This window comes from Dermacentor albipictus, chromosome 1 (assembly GCF_038994185.2).
Source record: "Dermacentor albipictus isolate Rhodes 1998 colony chromosome 1, USDA_Dalb.pri_finalv2, whole genome shotgun sequence".
NCBI classification, from domain to species: Eukaryota; Metazoa; Arthropoda; class Arachnida; order Ixodida; family Ixodidae; genus Dermacentor; species Dermacentor albipictus.
The window spans coordinates 413,928,732-413,945,505 of record NC_091821.1 but is presented as its reverse complement, the minus strand read 5'-3'; the positions used below and the strand labels follow the sequence as shown (position 1 = coordinate 413,945,505).

The 16,774-nt window shown below is 40.9% G+C and overlaps 1 protein-coding gene across 1 annotated transcript in view; it reads left to right on the top strand.

The window, feature by feature from the left end:
• LOC135913071 (sorting nexin-13-like) overlaps positions 1-16,774 on the top strand; it is a 67,213-nt gene that overhangs the window by 11,794 nt on the left and 38,645 nt on the right. The window contains exons 7-16 of the mRNA XM_065445741.2: positions 874-984; positions 1,556-1,644; positions 3,803-3,886; positions 6,592-6,733; positions 8,526-8,641; positions 9,136-9,235; positions 14,073-14,128; positions 14,244-14,363; positions 15,541-15,645; positions 16,433-16,553. Coding sequence (XP_065301813.1) covers positions 874-984; positions 1,556-1,644; positions 3,803-3,886; positions 6,592-6,733; positions 8,526-8,641; positions 9,136-9,235; positions 14,073-14,128; positions 14,244-14,363; positions 15,541-15,645; positions 16,433-16,553 — 1,044 coding nt within the window. The remainder of the gene's footprint in view (positions 1-873; positions 985-1,555; positions 1,645-3,802; positions 3,887-6,591; positions 6,734-8,525; positions 8,642-9,135; positions 9,236-14,072; positions 14,129-14,243; positions 14,364-15,540; positions 15,646-16,432; positions 16,554-16,774) is intronic.

Here is a 16,774-nt window from a genome sequence, read left to right as displayed (position 1 = left end):
AGTTGGCTAAGTGCTTAGTCAGGGAAAAAGCTATTTCAATACTGACTTCTGATTTAAAAACGTATTTTGCTTATGTGGCCTCCCACCTTAATTTGTCTAGCCATCTTTTATCATCCAAGAGCCAGTGTGACAATCATAATGCCAGAGTAAGAAATTCAACAGCGTATAGAATAATTAAGTAGGTCTGTTATGGGGACTCATTTGCATAAGGCACTGACTATATCTGTACACTTATAAACTTTGCTGGTTGAGGTTGTTAGTTTTAACCTCACTGTGGCAGCCATGTCTTGGCATCTGCACAAAAGCATCTGCACACTAAAGTTTGAGTGCACATAAAAGATCCTCACTGTTCATTTTGGTCAGAGGCTCCCAGATGTTTCTTCTGCCTCTGACAATGCCATCTCTGAAAGGATGCTTCCAATCACAGGTTTTTCTGTGTATGAAGGCAAAACTGCTAAACCAAAGCAAACATGGGGAACCAGCTCTGAGAACGGTCCTGTAATATTTTTTTTTCTATCCTAAATGAAACTGCAACTGTTTTACTACTGCATGTAATTTGGAAATATTTACTACTTGCAAATTAGTATAGGCATCTAAATTTTTAGTTTGTTCTTTTAAGTTTCAGTGTACACTCAAAAACAAAATATCATCCATGTCCTCTGCTGGCTCTTACCATATATGCTTATTCAGTTCGGTGTTTCTATCAAGTTGGAAGCTGTGTCCACAAAACGCAAAAATGTCAGCTGCAGAGCTGCGCATTTTATCTGAGCTCAGTCTTGGGAGCTCCTACTTTATATCCAAAACACCTTGTTATGATATGCAATAATTCATCTGCTTTTATTTTTCTCTCTCTCTCTCTTGCTATATTTCCAGATTTCGGAGGAAAAACCCCAGATTTGCTTACATTGTTCTTCAGCTTAGAAACCACCATGGAGCGTAGCATGTGCCGTGATCTAGTCTGCATTTCAAAAGAGCGGGAAATGGGTGAGGATAAACTGTGTTTGCATAGTAAAGTGCATATACAACTGTGTAATTTAGCCCCTGCAACTCTAGCAGTACATTTCTTTCCATCTAAGTGAAAGAAATGACTCTTCAGGGCTATCATTGTGTACCAACTACAGCACACTGTAATGTTCAGTTACTGGGAATTGCTGTTTTCTAAATGCATATTGTTTTTAACGCAATAGAAGGCAGTTGTGATAGCATAGCAAATGTTCTATGAAGTGCATATGTCTGTTTCTCAGCTTGCTTATTCAGAATAAGTAGTTACAGCAACCTCATTTATGTTGCATCTAATTGCCATGTCACGAGTTAAAATGGGAAAGATCTGTTTTATAGCTGTTGCATTCACAGTTTGGTGTGCGAAAATTTCCTCATACATTAAGAAAAGCAACAAACATCTTTTTTTTTTTAATTAAATATGTGAGCTTCCTGCATGTAGCAGTGGTTTAGTAAAAAAAATTAAATAAAGAGGCTTTGATATTTTTCAAGCTTTTAAGTCTCTTGCCAAGTTTTGCGTAAGCTCTCCGAACATTTCTGCCGTCCAACATTTCAGAGTACCTCCAACAAGTCGGAGAAGTGCTTCTTTACTTGGTTTTGCCACCGGAAGACTTCCAAAACAAAGTCATGAGGATATTCCTACGAGTAAGTAGACAGCAGTTGCTTTGTATTATTTCGCCGACTGGAAACTCAAGCATATTTGACAGGTTGGTGTGTGTATGCAGGTTGGTGTATGACTGCTCACACAAATTTTGTAGAAGCCACATGAAACCGGAATTTCCTTGCATTTTACACATGGCAGCTGTGAGTCAGCAAAGCACACTCCGAACTTTTTGTGAGGCACGGCAGCAGTGCCGCAGCAATACTTATGGTAAAGCATGTTGAAATTTCCACTTCAGGTTCGTAATGTCATGCACACAGAATTGCTCAGACTACATGAAATTTAGCAGCTTTGGTTTAGGTTTTTTTATGTCAACTCAACAGATCGGTATTTGTCAAGCTCAGCAAGGTCATCCTCATTGAACCCTCTCGCATTTACATGAAACCAATTTTACAGAGTCGGGCAGCAGTGCTGTTCCAAATGGAAGTGGACGATGTAAGTGAACTTAGAGATCGCAGTGGTGATACTACAATGTCGGAGGCAAGAGCAGGAATGGAAAAGCTGTTATATCTCTTTCTCGGGGACCCACCTTCCCAATTCTATCACAATTTCACGCATTTTTCCAAATTGCACAATGTTAATGACAATGTTTCAGGGGAGATACTGCTCTTTAGGGCCAAAATTTAGCCCAGAAATCTTTCTGTGTTTCTTGGCTCCAGATTGGTTAGAGCATATATCTTTGCTTGGATGGGCCCCTGTATCATCTTTGATCAATTTGGCCTTTGCCATAATTATGAACATGCCGTGAAATGTTTCAAGCATGAAATGCTTTTAGCTCCTGTTGTTGGCAACCTTCAAGTGACCTTGAGCCAAAAGCCAGAGCCATTATCCAGGCACTTAAATGAGAGCATCCTGGAAACCAGTCAAGACCACATTACATACACTAGTTACTTCCCAAACAAGTTGCAAAAATATTGCTTCGAAGTTCTTCCAAATGTTTGTTCACAATGTCACTCAAGCTGTAACTTCTACTGCACTGAATTTTTATTTGTCATTTCCAGTAGGCGACATTCAAAAGGCAGATACAGGGCACTATATGCTTGATCGTCATATTTTGGCGCTGAGACAGAGTTGCCTGTGCTCTTTTCAATGCCAGCGGTCCGTGAGGTCCCGGCGCATCTGGTGTACCAGCAGCGCCTGCAGTGTCTGGCAGCTTCCAAACTGGTAGCGTCCGGCGCGATACAAAAGGCTGTTTGACCGAGATGAGACTTGCTTCTCTCTGTGACAAGAATATATTGCATCCATATGGACCGGTGCACAGTATGACGCGGTGCTGTGTGGTGTAGTAGGGTGTGCTGTTGCGAACATGCACGACACCCGTTTTATTTCGTTGTGTTCTCAAAACAGCATTTCTGATGATGCCGCAGTTTTGAAGTGACAATATCTTTTGGTTTACTTACTCTATCGCATATCTTTTATTTTTATTTTTTTGACAGATAGATTGACAAGAAGAATGAAGTAGGCCTACAATATGAACACATATAATTACAATAATTTTCAAGAAGTAATAATTTTTCCTGGGTGTTACTGTAGGTTATTACTTCAAAAAGTGGGACATATAACTTTTGCCCAAATCAGCCTTGAACATTCATTCTATCAGCACTTCAAACTGTGCTCCTTTGAGATTATTTTGATATCCCAGTCTCTTTCATAAAAACCATCATTTCATGAAGAGCTAACCTCCAAACTAGCCAACACAAGAAGCATAAATTTCCTAATATTTTAGAAACTTCCTGTTCCAATAAAAAATTAATTGCATATTTGAAACTTGCATGTAAATTTACATGAGTGATGCAAGTTTGATCAAAATGTGCCCATAAATAAAGAATTGTGCTTTTAGGTACAAATGAATGGCATCTGGTTGTGTCTGCCATTATAATCATTATTTAGCCACACAGACAGCAGCTTGGTGCATTGGTGGGTGCGATTATTGTGTGGCCGGGTAAAATATTCTGATTTTTTATTTCAGACATAGAGGGTGAAAAAAAAAAGCATTATTATTTTCAGTTGCCAATCTGGAAACAGTATTCATTGTGTGAGTGTCTGTTGTGTGTGACTAAATGCAGTATGCTTTGTTAAGTGGCATTCACGCTTACCTTACTTTCCTACCTGTGCTAGTGCTTACCTGCACTTTTCTTCCAGGAGCTTCTTGTGAACACAGTACTGCTGCCTGTAGTAGACCTTGTCTCAGACCCTGACTATGTAAATCAAAGCATTGTCTGGATGGTAAGTGACATGCTTTCTCTGTAGGGTACAAGCATGCGTGACCTTCTTTTCTTTTTTAAGCTGTTCTCATGGGAAAGCATAAAAATAAGCAGCAGTAAAGGCAGATGCTGCTGCAAAAGGGGGCACTGTTGGCATCAACATCAGGGTCATGAACAAGTGTGAGGACTGGTCAAGTTCAAATGATCCGGCACAGGCCAATTTCAGGATCGAATTAATGAAAGTTTGGGCCCATAGAAATGCATGGGCATCGGCCGGGACCTTCGATCAGGATCAAATTAACCGAAGTCAAATTAACAGAAGTTTACTGCATATTAGTCTAGTTAGTGCATCTTTCAAGTTCACTGTATTATACCCTAGTTACACGGGCAGCTTAACCGTGGTTAACTCGCTGAACTGTGGTTAACGCGAACCGTAGCCCACCAGAGTTACACAGGCTATACCAATCACAGTTAATGGTCTGATGACTCGTCACATGATCTCTTGCGTACAGGCTTCATTTTGAATAATTTTTCTTAGACATTTTATTACATTGGTATAAAGATGTTATTTTTCAGCAAAACAGTTGTCATATTTGAGAGCTTTAATGTGTAAGACTAGGTTTTGCACGTCTACGTTATTTATTTTCAATGCTCCTGCTCTCACTTGTGAGCATGCCTGGTGTGCATACAACTATATAAAAAGTCAGAATTAAGGGTCACCAATGGGTAAATATAGAATAAAATTAAGTCCACTGAACGAAAAGGTAAAAAAATATTCTTAATGAACAAATGAATGTTTCAACTAACAAACATTGGTTACCTAGTTAAAGGGAGTACAACCTTATGTGAATGCACTTTGGAACTATAGGCTTGCATTTACAAAAAAAAAGGAATAAGAAAGGAAGAAACAGTAGTGATTTCAGGTGTTAATGTATGTACACTGTGATTTCACATTGCACAAATTAGTATCACAAAAATGTACATGTTAAAAATACTGAAGTTATAATTTACAAGCAGCGCCATCAAATTGGACAAGAAAGTGAGACGCACACAAACATACAGCGTTTGTGTGTGTCGCACTTGTCCAGTTTGATTGCGCTGTTCTTAAATTTTGAAATTTGTGCGTAGCCGTCATCTCTGTAGAGGTGCGTGTTTCGACTCCTTGAGCGCAGAGCGGCCAGATTATCTTCCCAAACACCTATTAAAGCCTCAGTTGTTGTGTCAGGCCAAATGATACGCTTTTTGGAAGATATCTGGGAAGTGCCAGCGCTGCACTCGGGAGAAGTGCCGTCTGCCATTTGTCGGTTACACTAAACCGAGGTTGCCAAGCTCTGTTGGCGGTCAACCGTGGTTAGCGGCCCAAGCGCAGTTTCACCTGCCGTGTAACCGCGTTTAGCGATAACCGCGGTTAAGGTCACCTGTGTAACAGGGGTATTAGTTGTGGTGTTTGCTAGACAGGTGTGTAACTCTTCTTTCGTTAAAATTGCTTTTGCATCCATTTACCTTGGAGTTGCCTCTTTAGGGATCACTTTTTTTATTAATACCTACTTAAAATATCAAACATAGAATGCAGCTTCACCATAACAGCAGTATATGTTAAAAGAAGTCAACCTGTGCTATACTTATTTATTGCTGTGATTAGTGCTTTACGGCGGCGATGAATCTTAAACAAGCATTTAGGCAACTTGAACACAGGTATAGTCGAACCCAATTATAACTATACCAGTTTTATTAATATATCAGATATAGCAGTAAGCAGCCAATGCATCAACTTTTGCATGTTAATTATGGTAGACTAAACAAATTACTACAATGCTCCCATGCTGCGCTCAGTTATAACAATTAAATCCGGCTACTAGATTTGTGCGCCAAAAGGAAAAAGGGGGCAAAACCCTTGAGAAGAAGAAATAAGCGAGGCGCTTTGTCACACCCTCACTTGTTACTCATAGCCTCATTGCCGGCCTTGCATGCTCCTGTCCTGTCTCCCTTCCACCCTCTCGCCAATGTTTGAGGGTTGGAAGGAAGAACGACGGCGTGCCATGTAGGGGGCCCGCCGCAAAGGCAGGTGTAGCGAAGCTGTGTGCGTGCATGTCCACGTTTTTTTTTTTTTTTTTCAAGACATTACATACCTTTGTTTTTCAGCGCAAACACCCAGTAGCCAGATTTAATTGTTATAATTGTTATAATTGTTATAGCCAATAATGCCTCTCTGGAACATTGCAGTAAATGGTTTATTGTACCATAGCAAACACGAAACTTTAAAGTGCAGCAGCTGCTAATTGTTACATCCGAGTATTGTTAAAACCAGTAATGCTATTAAATGGGTTCGGCTGCACTTCTGTCTGTCTAGTTAAAATGTGAAATGTTTATCCCCTCTGCTTTTTTCTTGCAGCATGGTTATAGCAGTGGGGTTTCCTTGGCACTTGAATATCGTTATTAGTGAGTTGGACTGTACTCAAAGCAACTGTGGATTGGTGTACAGTAGCTTAGATTTGTGATGCAACCCACAGATGGGCATGATGACACTAAACGTATACTGCAATAGACGACTTTTCATTTTCTATACCCAAACAATAAAAAAAATAATAAAAAACAATAAAAAAACAATAAAAAACGTATACTGCAATAGACGACTTTTCATTTTCTATACCCAAACAATAAAAAGAAGTTCAGGAAATTTAGGTCCCAATATGATCTTCCATTTTCCTCTTTTTTTGCTGAATGCAGTGCTCTAACAACATTCCCACAAGTGATGAGTTCCTGACTGTATTGAAGTGCACTGACAACATAAGTGAGCTAGAAGCCGTCAAAGAAATCGTCCTCCAGGAAATTGCTGTTCAGCGCTCAAAAGACACTGGAGGTAATGACGGTAAGTAGCGAGTAGTCATCATGATAAAACATTGCTTCACGTGTGTGATATTTGATTATTTGAATGAGGCGCGTGGGAGCTATCACTCGAGAAAAAAGGAGGAAGAACAAACTGGGCGCGCGCTTTGAATCTAACTGGTCAGTGCTGCAACTGCTGTTGTAAATATAACCTGCAAATAGTTGCTCGTCTTGCTGACTTGTCCTTCGCGTAACATTGTGGTGAAGGGTGCCGTTCCCCGTCCTCGCTACGGAGCTCCGCAGCAGCCACTGCAGAACTCCGTGATGAGGTAATGTTTAAAGGGACACTAAAGGGAAACAATAAATCAGTGTAGACTAATAAAGCATTGTTTGAGAACCCTGCAGGCAGTCATTTCAAGAAAATAGTTTGAATATTAGATGAGAAAATGAAGGTCCAAGTATCAGTATTTGAATTTCGCGCCGAAACGCCAGTGCCGGTACGTCAGCGTGACATCAGGGATTCCAAAGTTTGTTTTCGCATTTGGGCCGCGTTGGCTGAATAAAGGTTCCCGAAACTTGGCATGTTTAATATTTGGTTCCTTTAGAACACAATGTAATCAATCTGTACCGCTATATATAATTAGTAGGCCCTAGAAGATGCCATCAAAATCCATGACGTCACAGCCCCCAGGTGCGGGAACTTAAGTAGGCGTCGCCACCCGTATTTCGTTCTTGCGCTTTTTCTCGCTTACCAAACGTCCTCTCGTTGTAAGGGTGGTGTTTTTAGTGTTGTAGAACGGTGATTTACTGATGCAGAAGAAATCACTTTTCACTTTAGTGTCCCTTTAAATTTATTGTAGAACATTTTTTTTTTTTTCCGAACAAGGTTATAAACGGTATGACAATGAACTACGTGTCAGTGAAACTTTTCTGTGAGGTAGTTTAACATTGCGTAGCCTTTCCTGTAGCACATATTTTGTGCCACCTTAAATACTATTAGGACGATGAGCAAAACGTGAACAAGGTGAATGCAGGAGCCAACGTTTCGACAAGTGGACTTGTCTTCTTCAAGGAAGAAGACAAGTCCTTGAAGGCCTTGAAGAAGACAAGTCCACTTGTCGCAACGTTGGCTCCTGCATTCACCTTGTTCACGTTTTGCTCATCGTCTTGAATTTCCATCTCCCGCATTCCCCGTCTTTTCCCTTAAATACTATTAGTGATTTAGGTTGCTTGCATTAACTGTGCTGGGAATGTGTTGTTGCTTTGGTGAACTTATTTGGCTTTGTTTTTCAGTGGGACCATGTGTTTAAACGCCATTGATTAATTGTGAAACCTTCTTTTGAGTAGCATAACTGTTAGCTCTTTGTTATTGTTACCTGCCATGGTTGCTCAGTGGCTGTGGTGTTGGGCTGCTGGATCGAATCTCGGCCGCGGCGGCCACATTTCAATGGGGGCGAAATGCCAAAAACACCCGTGTACTTAGATTTAGGTGCACGTTAAAGAACCCCAGGTGGTCGAAATTTTCGAAGTCCGCCATTACGGCGTGCCTCATATTCAGAAAGTGGTTCTGGAACGTAAAACCCCATAATTTTTTTGCTTTGTTATTGTTACCCTCTTGGCAAGAGTGCTAGTAGTGTGAAAAATTATACAATATGGTGGCTTTTGAGCGTGTTTATTTTTACTTACACATGTCAACATTCCTTACATAAGAGGAAGTGGGTTCAGATTGCCACTTTCATCTACCCATGCCTGTGTCAGCATACCTTATAACAGCATTAGTCTTTGATAAGAATGGCTTTTGTCAGTTGCTGACAGAATTTTCGCCATTTGAACAGATACTGTGATCAAAAAGCAACTGAACAGCCTGCATTATGTGAAAAAGGTTGTAGAGAACAGGCTTCAGCGTCTCTATGATGGAAGCCTTGACACAGATTCCACTGGTCTACCTTCCGTGAGTATTGACCTGAAACCTCTTTTCATAGTTGTGCCTTGTCATAAATGTCCAATAAATAACCAGAATTAACAAGTGCTGTTGAGAGCTCCTGCAGTGGTAGCATTACTTACTCAGCGAACAAATAACCATAATATAGGCTGATTACATCCTCTTCAGCATTTGCATTTGTCGAATACAGATTACAAAAAAAAAACTAAATTGCAGTTAGTCATTTAGCATACCTGACATGTTTTTCATCTGCTTTGTTGCACTGAGCCTTGGGACTTTGAGGTTGTGATCTGTATTTAAAAAAGAAAGCATGCCTGTAAGGACAATTTAGTTAAATTGTTTAGCTGGCAGTCAGAGCTGTTCATTCTTTTGACTAAAGCGCCTTGTCATAACAATAACCTGAGTGTCACTGTGTGAATCTGTGCATGGCTATCTATGAAAATTTATCAGAAAAAGTTTAATCTGCATGATAAAGGCTGGTGTCTTCTTTCATTTCTGCTTAGCAAATTGACTGGAAGAAGCTGACGGCTCCAGGAGTTGAGTTATTCCAACTGCCATTTGATGTTGTTCTGGCAAACAACATTGCATTATCATATTTCATGGGTAAGTCCAGTTGCAGGTCATGAGTGGCTTTCTGCCCCAACTTGTTTACATTTTTTGTAGATCACGTGCTGCATATACAAACCTCAGTGCAGTTTCAAATGTCTGGATGTTGCAAATTCATTTGCATCTGGCTTTCCTGCAATAAGAAAAGATGTTGGGAGAAGCCCACTTCTTGGAATTTTCGTAATAGCCTGTCTGCCAGAAGTATTTGCGTTGGTGTTTAAACAGCAATGTTACTATCGCAATGGGAGTAGTATATATATATCAAATTATAGTAAACAAAGGCTTATCATCTAAATGAAACCTTTGTCTTCTGAGTTTTTTAAGACTGGCATTTGACCGATTGCGTCGTCCGGACATGACGTGCCTGTATACACTTAGCTCTGTCGCTGCCGCACCCATTGGGCATTGTTAGCCCGCTAAAGATAGTTTCGAATGCTGTTTTCAAGACCTTCCACAGTGCTCACGAACACACTGCATCATATGACGTATAGTAGGAGAACTAAACTTTTGTTTTTATGGAGAGAGAGAGAGAGTTCCTTTTTTTTTTCTCACATCGCGTTCATTTTAGAATGGGCTCAAAAGATGTGTGCGCACTCTTCAAAGCTGGAAGCAATAACGGCTGCCTCCAAAAGCAACATGAGTGCTCCGAAACATCGCAGATCTTGCAATTGTGTGGTTTCTGCAAGTGATTTTTGTCGACGGCTTAAGCAGCATTGAGTCAGAGGATGCTGCCTTTTCATCCGAGTTTGATTCTGAGAGCAACAATGATGGAAATCAACCCAGACCTTGAGGATAAAGTGCTAGTTCATGCTCCTCCACCAAGTGAAGCCATTCAGCATTAGTCAGGTAACATGAAGACATACCAAACTGCAAGAAAGGTTACGACAGCAAAACCTAGCCGAAAACCAGAGTTTACTGCAAGACTTGCGATGGTTTCCCTGCATTTCACATTGAGGAGCTGCATTGCTGTGTAGCATGCCCAACTGGGTACTTCTGTGTAAATTTTTGTACCGCAAGTACATTTCAAGAGAAACTTTTCATTTCATCCCGGATAGTGGCTATTAAAAAGCGAGACTTTTTTTTTTTTCAAGAGCTTATAGCATTTTTTTTTTTTACTATCTTGTCTTGGCAATTCACATTCTTTTATTACATAAATCTCATTAGTAAATGCCTGAAAAGAGGATTCATTCTGCTTTGCTTTTCTGTATTGCATAAAACTCTGAGTGCTATAGTTTCTTCAGAAAAAATTAATCTAGTCTAACCTACAAAAAAATGGCTATTTTCCCCATAGTAGGGAAAGCGTTAAAAGGATTGAACAGCTGGAAACAGCACATAGTGCATTCATAGCATGCTGAATGTCGATGTTGATTGCGTCATCAGTATCAGCGTAGTGCATATTAAAATCTTGGCAGGTAGAGTGAAACCATGCAACCCAGCATGGACATAAGTGTGCAGATTCTTGATAAATGCTACAGACAAGAATATCGAGCATGTGGAAAGCATCTATAAGTTTGTCAGATGCTAACCTTCTATATAAATGGAAGGCCGTGAAAGGGAGGGCTGTTGTAAGACAGATTAAAGCTCTAAAGGCTCTTGGCAATCATCTGCCCATCGTACAGGGACGTGCATATTTGAGCAACATACGGCAAACCTCCCTGAACAGCTGCTTCCTGCAGCTGTCGGCAGCAGCTTGTGTCGCCTTAAACGCAACTTTGCTTACGTTTTCTTAAAAACCTGCCAATTAACTGTGCCAATTACTACATTAAATGATGGTATACTGTGGAGTATGACTTTTCTGTGAAATTTGAGCAAGACAAGTGTAGTGGGAAGCTCGACAACATTTTTTAAGCCTTTAAACGGCCCCTCACCAGGCCGCGTAGCAAATTCTGGTTATATGATAGAAGTACCCTCTAAGGAGTGTTCTGCCGCAAGATTTTTTCAAATTAGTTCATTAATAGCAGAGATAGAAGTATTTGTAGTGCTGCGAACCCGTGGTTTCAGGAGGCAAGCGCCACCACTAACATACACACGCTTTCCACTTGCCCCGTCTAGCCTCCAGAAGTGAAATTCCTTCTCTGCTTTCTCCCATACCGGAGCCGGAGGATTGTGTGACGAATACATCACGGGCGCCGCTTTCTTTTTCTATCTCCTTCTCTCCCTATCACGTTTTTGCTGGGTGGCATACTTCCCGTGATGGTCTCACGTGCGAGCAGTTGCATTTGTCTTGTTTCACGCAGCGGACAATTTTGCACGCTCTACATGAGAACACCTGGTTAGCGGTATAAGTCGGTGCCACAATCACAAGCACTGAAGCAGTCGCAAGAGCAGGAAAGAGCATGATCACAGCGCTAGAACACGGTAGAAAATGACATAGTACTAGTTTCGCTCTCAGCGCGCGCTACTGCACGACGTGAGAACAAGCAGACAAAATGGAAGTACATCTCTCTTGCTATGATACGAAGTAAAACGAAGGCACTCAGACATTCGACTTGTATGCTTATTATTTCTCTAACCGTTAATTCGTCAATCGAAGCAACACATAAAACAAATACCGTATTTACTCGCATGATGATTGCACTTTCTTGTAAAAAAAATTGGCGCAAATTCAAGGGTGCGATAATTATGTGGGTTAAATTTTCTGCAAAAAGAACATCATTTTTTTTTTCATCCCACATTTGCTGCGGGATGACAAGTCAACAAACAGGCAGCTCCCTGTTTGTTGGCATGAACAAAAAATGTTGGTGCCAACAACATTCTTGTTTTGTTTTGTTGGGGGCACCAAAATAAAAATGGCGACCAGCAGAGCAAGCCGAACGCACCGAACGCAACTTTTTTCTTCTCATGAGTACATTTCACGCAGTGAAACAGTTTCTTACATATTAGTAACGAATAATATCATTAATATTGGCAAGCTTGTGACAATAATGTAGCCATGTCCACTTTGAGTGGACAGAAACAGAGGTAAGCACGCTTAGCTGCCAGTGACATAGAATCACATGACGGGCATGCTGCGAAAACTGTGGCATTAGTCTTCAGTACTATCCTAATACGGCGCATTTCCGCTAAGGGTGGGCGAATATCTTAGCTGTGTTACAAGCATTGGCTTATGAACAGGGTACCCTTATAATGTATCAGTGTGGCTACTATCATTGCTGCTCGCAATTTGTTGCGTGCCCACGAGTGCAGACGAGAGAAATCAAAAGGCGTCTTTTTGTTGTTGTTGTTCACGACAACCATTATAAAGCCAAGGCAAGTTTTGTTGCAGCTTTTCTTTTTTCATGGAAGTGCGGAAAGTGATGAAAGGAATGAAATGGGGCATCTGCTTAAGAATCTTTTTGGTTTATGGAGACCACTTGGTATGCCTTGAATAGTCGTTTGTGTAGCATTCAACAGCATTTGACAGATGGCAAGCGCAATCATCATTAGCTAGACTTGGCACATGACATATCGCTGCGGCAAGTTCGGGGTGTGATCATTACGCAAGTGTGATCATTATGCAAGTAAATACGGTAACTGATGTTTCCTTGAATGATTATTGAAGTCACATGTCACTGTGAGTGACGTCCCAGCACTGCCATTTATGTAGGCACACTTGTGTGATTGACGTTGATTATCCAGCTGGGTGTGCAGCACCTGCGAGGGGAAGGGCAAACAACATTTGGTTTGAAATTTAAGCCGTTTCTGTGGCGCAAAGAGATGTAATACTTTGCGGACACGATCGTCAGCACGCATTGTATACTTGCTCTTTGGCGGCTCAAAATGCCCAGACCCTTTGAGGGGCCCTTTAAGTGGAATATGCACGTCCCTGTATACACCTCCTTTAAAAGCATGGCATCTCAGAGGTTTGTTGCTACCACCACCCTGCCACTGCTGGCATCAGGGGCGCAGTATTATTCTAGTCTTCCTGGACTTTTTTATCAGAGTGCAAAGGCAGCCTGCGCTGCAGATTATACCACCATTCACCTGCATGGAATATTGTAGTAGTACTCTTTTTTTGTGAACATGAAGGACACATACAGCATGGAAATGCAAAGAAGCCACTTTTTTTATTATTTACAAGTTGCTAAAGGCGTCATACACACCACATTGTTTGTCTTCTTTTCTTCTTTACCTCTCTGGAAGTAAATTTGCAACTGTAGAATTGTCATGATAAAATTTATTGTATTAAAGTGTGTTTTAACTGTGGTATTTGCAGCTGATGCTTTGATCATCTCAAATACGAGCGCAAATCAAAAAGTCTTTGCCCCTGTTTTTTATTGGCCAAGATAAGGTACATACAGACGATTACAAATATATGTACTATTCTACGCACCTTACACTATTCTTCTACATAGTCCCCACACCAGTTCAGACATTTTTCCATCACAGCACTAAATTTGAGATGCCCCTGTGGTAGAATTCGTCCGGCTGACTGTGGAACCACCGTCAGACTGTTGTCTCAGCTTCATCGTTGCACGTGAATCACTCTCCTGCCAGGAACTTCTTCAGCGGACCGAAAACGAGGAAATCATTAGGGGCGAGGTCCAGACTGTGTAGTGGGTGGTCCAGACTCTCCCAGTGAAAAGATCAGAGCTTGTCGGCAGTTCTGATTGTAGCACATCAGCGCCGTGTCGCTGAGCTACTGGCAGATGAGGCCAGGCCGGTCCGAGAAAGGTTCGTCGCTGGGAATGGATATGTTGACTTTGCATCATCTACAGCTGTAATTTGGCTAAAAATAGGGTCGAAGACTTTCTGGTTCGCCGATTATGAATTTGCAGTCATGAAAGTAAATCCTGAGCACTGGCCACTTTGTATTAGTAGAAATAAAGTATACAGTGCTCTTTTTTTTCTGCAGAGTACATGACCAGTATTGGAGCGCAAAAATACATCTCATTTTATCTTCACGCTGAGGTAAGTCCTGCCTGCAACTCATACTTTCTCACTTTTGATGCTGGGCTTGGCATAAATAAAACATATTCTGGTGGCCATTACTGCAAAGACATCTTTTTTTGTTTTCTTTTACAAGGGCTTCAAAGTGTCAGCGGAACAGCTACTAAGCCAAGCCCATACTGAAGACCGAAACACAAATCTTGAATCTCTGAGGGAAGCTGCAGCTAACATTTACGACACGTACATCTCCGAAACAGTAAGAATGAGTTTTGCTTGCTTTTTGTACATTAGCCAGTGCACCTTGTACTTTTTAGTCCACCTGAAACATGAATGAGAGACGAAGTATGAAGTTTAATGTATTAGTGCATGGGCTAAAACTTGTTGATGGCAGGTCAAGAGCACAACAGCAAAATTCCCTTGCAAGGTACATGTATACGTACACCATATAGATACAGTAGAATTTAGTTACATGAATCTCTTGGGATGGAGAAAAAGTTTGTATAAGCTGAAGCTTTTAATATCGGAAAGTTAAGGGGGGATGCTGCAATGAAATGCAACAGTTCAACAGTTGCTCAAACTTTCTAGTTTGCAAAATTTTTTTTACGCACTATCTTAAGTCTTCCTTATCTCGTAGCAAAATGCTTAAAAGAAATATGCAGCACAACTTGAGGAGACTGCACTTTTTTGGAGTGTTGTCATCCAAATCGGAAGGAAAATTGGGTGCAGTTTTCCATCTATGTTGCCCCGTAAACGAGAGAGAAGATTCTTGTAGTTACAGTGCTGTATTTCTCCATGCAAAAGTAAAAGCCAAAAAAGTGAGCACGAAAATGGACAACTAGTGTCACAATTCGTTGCTGCAGTCCCGTGGCACACAGGGAGCACTCCTCTTGTCTAGATGTTATTTGAAGATGAGTTCTGCTGCAAGTATTTTTCTCTCACACTGCTAGATGTTATGAGCAGGACCCATTCGCCACTGAACTTAATGCACCTAATAAAAGGGGCACACTAAGACACATGTTTACAGTGTTGTTACAATGAACATCTATAAAAGTGTTCTAATTACCTTCTCACTGTCGTCTATGTGCAAACAGGTTTTGAAGTTTATGGAATGCAGGTTCCACGAGAAAGTTGAATGTCAGCACACATTTAGCTTGGAGCCTGAGACTGAGCAACACTACGTTGGTTGTGTGCTCTAGTAAACTTGTCACATTTGATATCCAAGTTGTGTGCCCTCGCTCCAGAAATATTCAGCTTTTTCTCAAATCCAATGACCTTTAAACTTTCACTCTGCCTGTACGTCTTTAGACATTAATGTCGTCAAGCAATATTGGACTTGGTGTCATTTTACTGCTTCCATGTGTCCCACTGAGGTTTGTTGAACTCTTTCTCTAGAAATTGCTGTCATCTAACTTATGCATTGTGTCTACATTCAGGCGACATCAAGGATCAACATTGATGAAGCGCTGGCTAAGAAGCTGCTTCGCAAGCTTCGTGTTGAGACGCCAGACGAGTTCTGGTTCGACGACATCCAGCAGAAGGTATGCATGGCACATCAGTATGCAAAACAAGTACTATTACAGCTTGTTTTCACAAGTTTGTGAAGGGACATTTGTTATATTCATACAGGCACCGTAAGCATAGACCTGCTTTTGGGTAGTGTTTTGAAACACAAACCTTCTATAATTGAAACATGGGGATATCACAAGTGACCGTATAGAGCATGTCACTAACATGCTAGGCATGCCTTTTGTTATTCTTAAAGCTATTCATGTGGGTTCCTACAATGCCATATGAATTCACAAACCTATAATGTCATTCTGTCTGTTTGTTTTAGAAGATCTTCGTGATGTTCTGATAGTCTACAAGTTCCACTGCATTCTCATTTTTATTTGGATGTGGCATACTTAGGCTTAGTTAATTTTTTATTGATAAAGGTGGACTCTATTGCATTCTAATGAAGTCAAAGACTGAACTTAGAGTTCCAGAAGCTCAACAGCCCGAACACAAAAGAATGTTTGACTCGTTTAATGCACCAAGTCATTGCAGCGATAAAGGGAAAATGGAAGTTTGACTTTCATTTTCTCTTCTAGTAATCAACCTCTTACCATAAAATTATTGAAAATAAGAGTTTTGAAAGGATACCTTATCAGTCTATCCAAATTTGGCGTTTCACTTTCCTGCCCCTTAAAGTTTAAATACCTAAAAGGAACCACATCTCCAGGTTGAGCACACATCCACAGGCTGTGCACTCATGAACTAGATCTCTTTTTTTTTTCTTTAAGGTTGCAATTTTTTTTAATGCAGGATCTCTATCTATCATTACAGGTAGCTCAGATCATGCAGGAGGAGCAACATTTTCCAAGCTTCATGAAGTCCGAGGGCTACATCAAGTTGTTAGCTGAGCTCGACCTCCTGAAGGATTTCGGCTCCAAGTCGGATGAAGAAGGTAAAGGGCACTCATGGAACACTTCTTGCTGCAGAGATGTAGCAACAGCCTACAGTTTGTGTACCGTACGTTTGCACGTTTAAGCCGCAACAAAAATTCAAAAACTTGAACCGTAAAGTCGGAGTGCGTGTTGTACACGGATTTCTCCTGGAGGTCTAATTTCATGGCAGTAAAGAGCGCACTGCCAAGAAACCAATCCTCCAGGCTAAATTCTTCGCCAT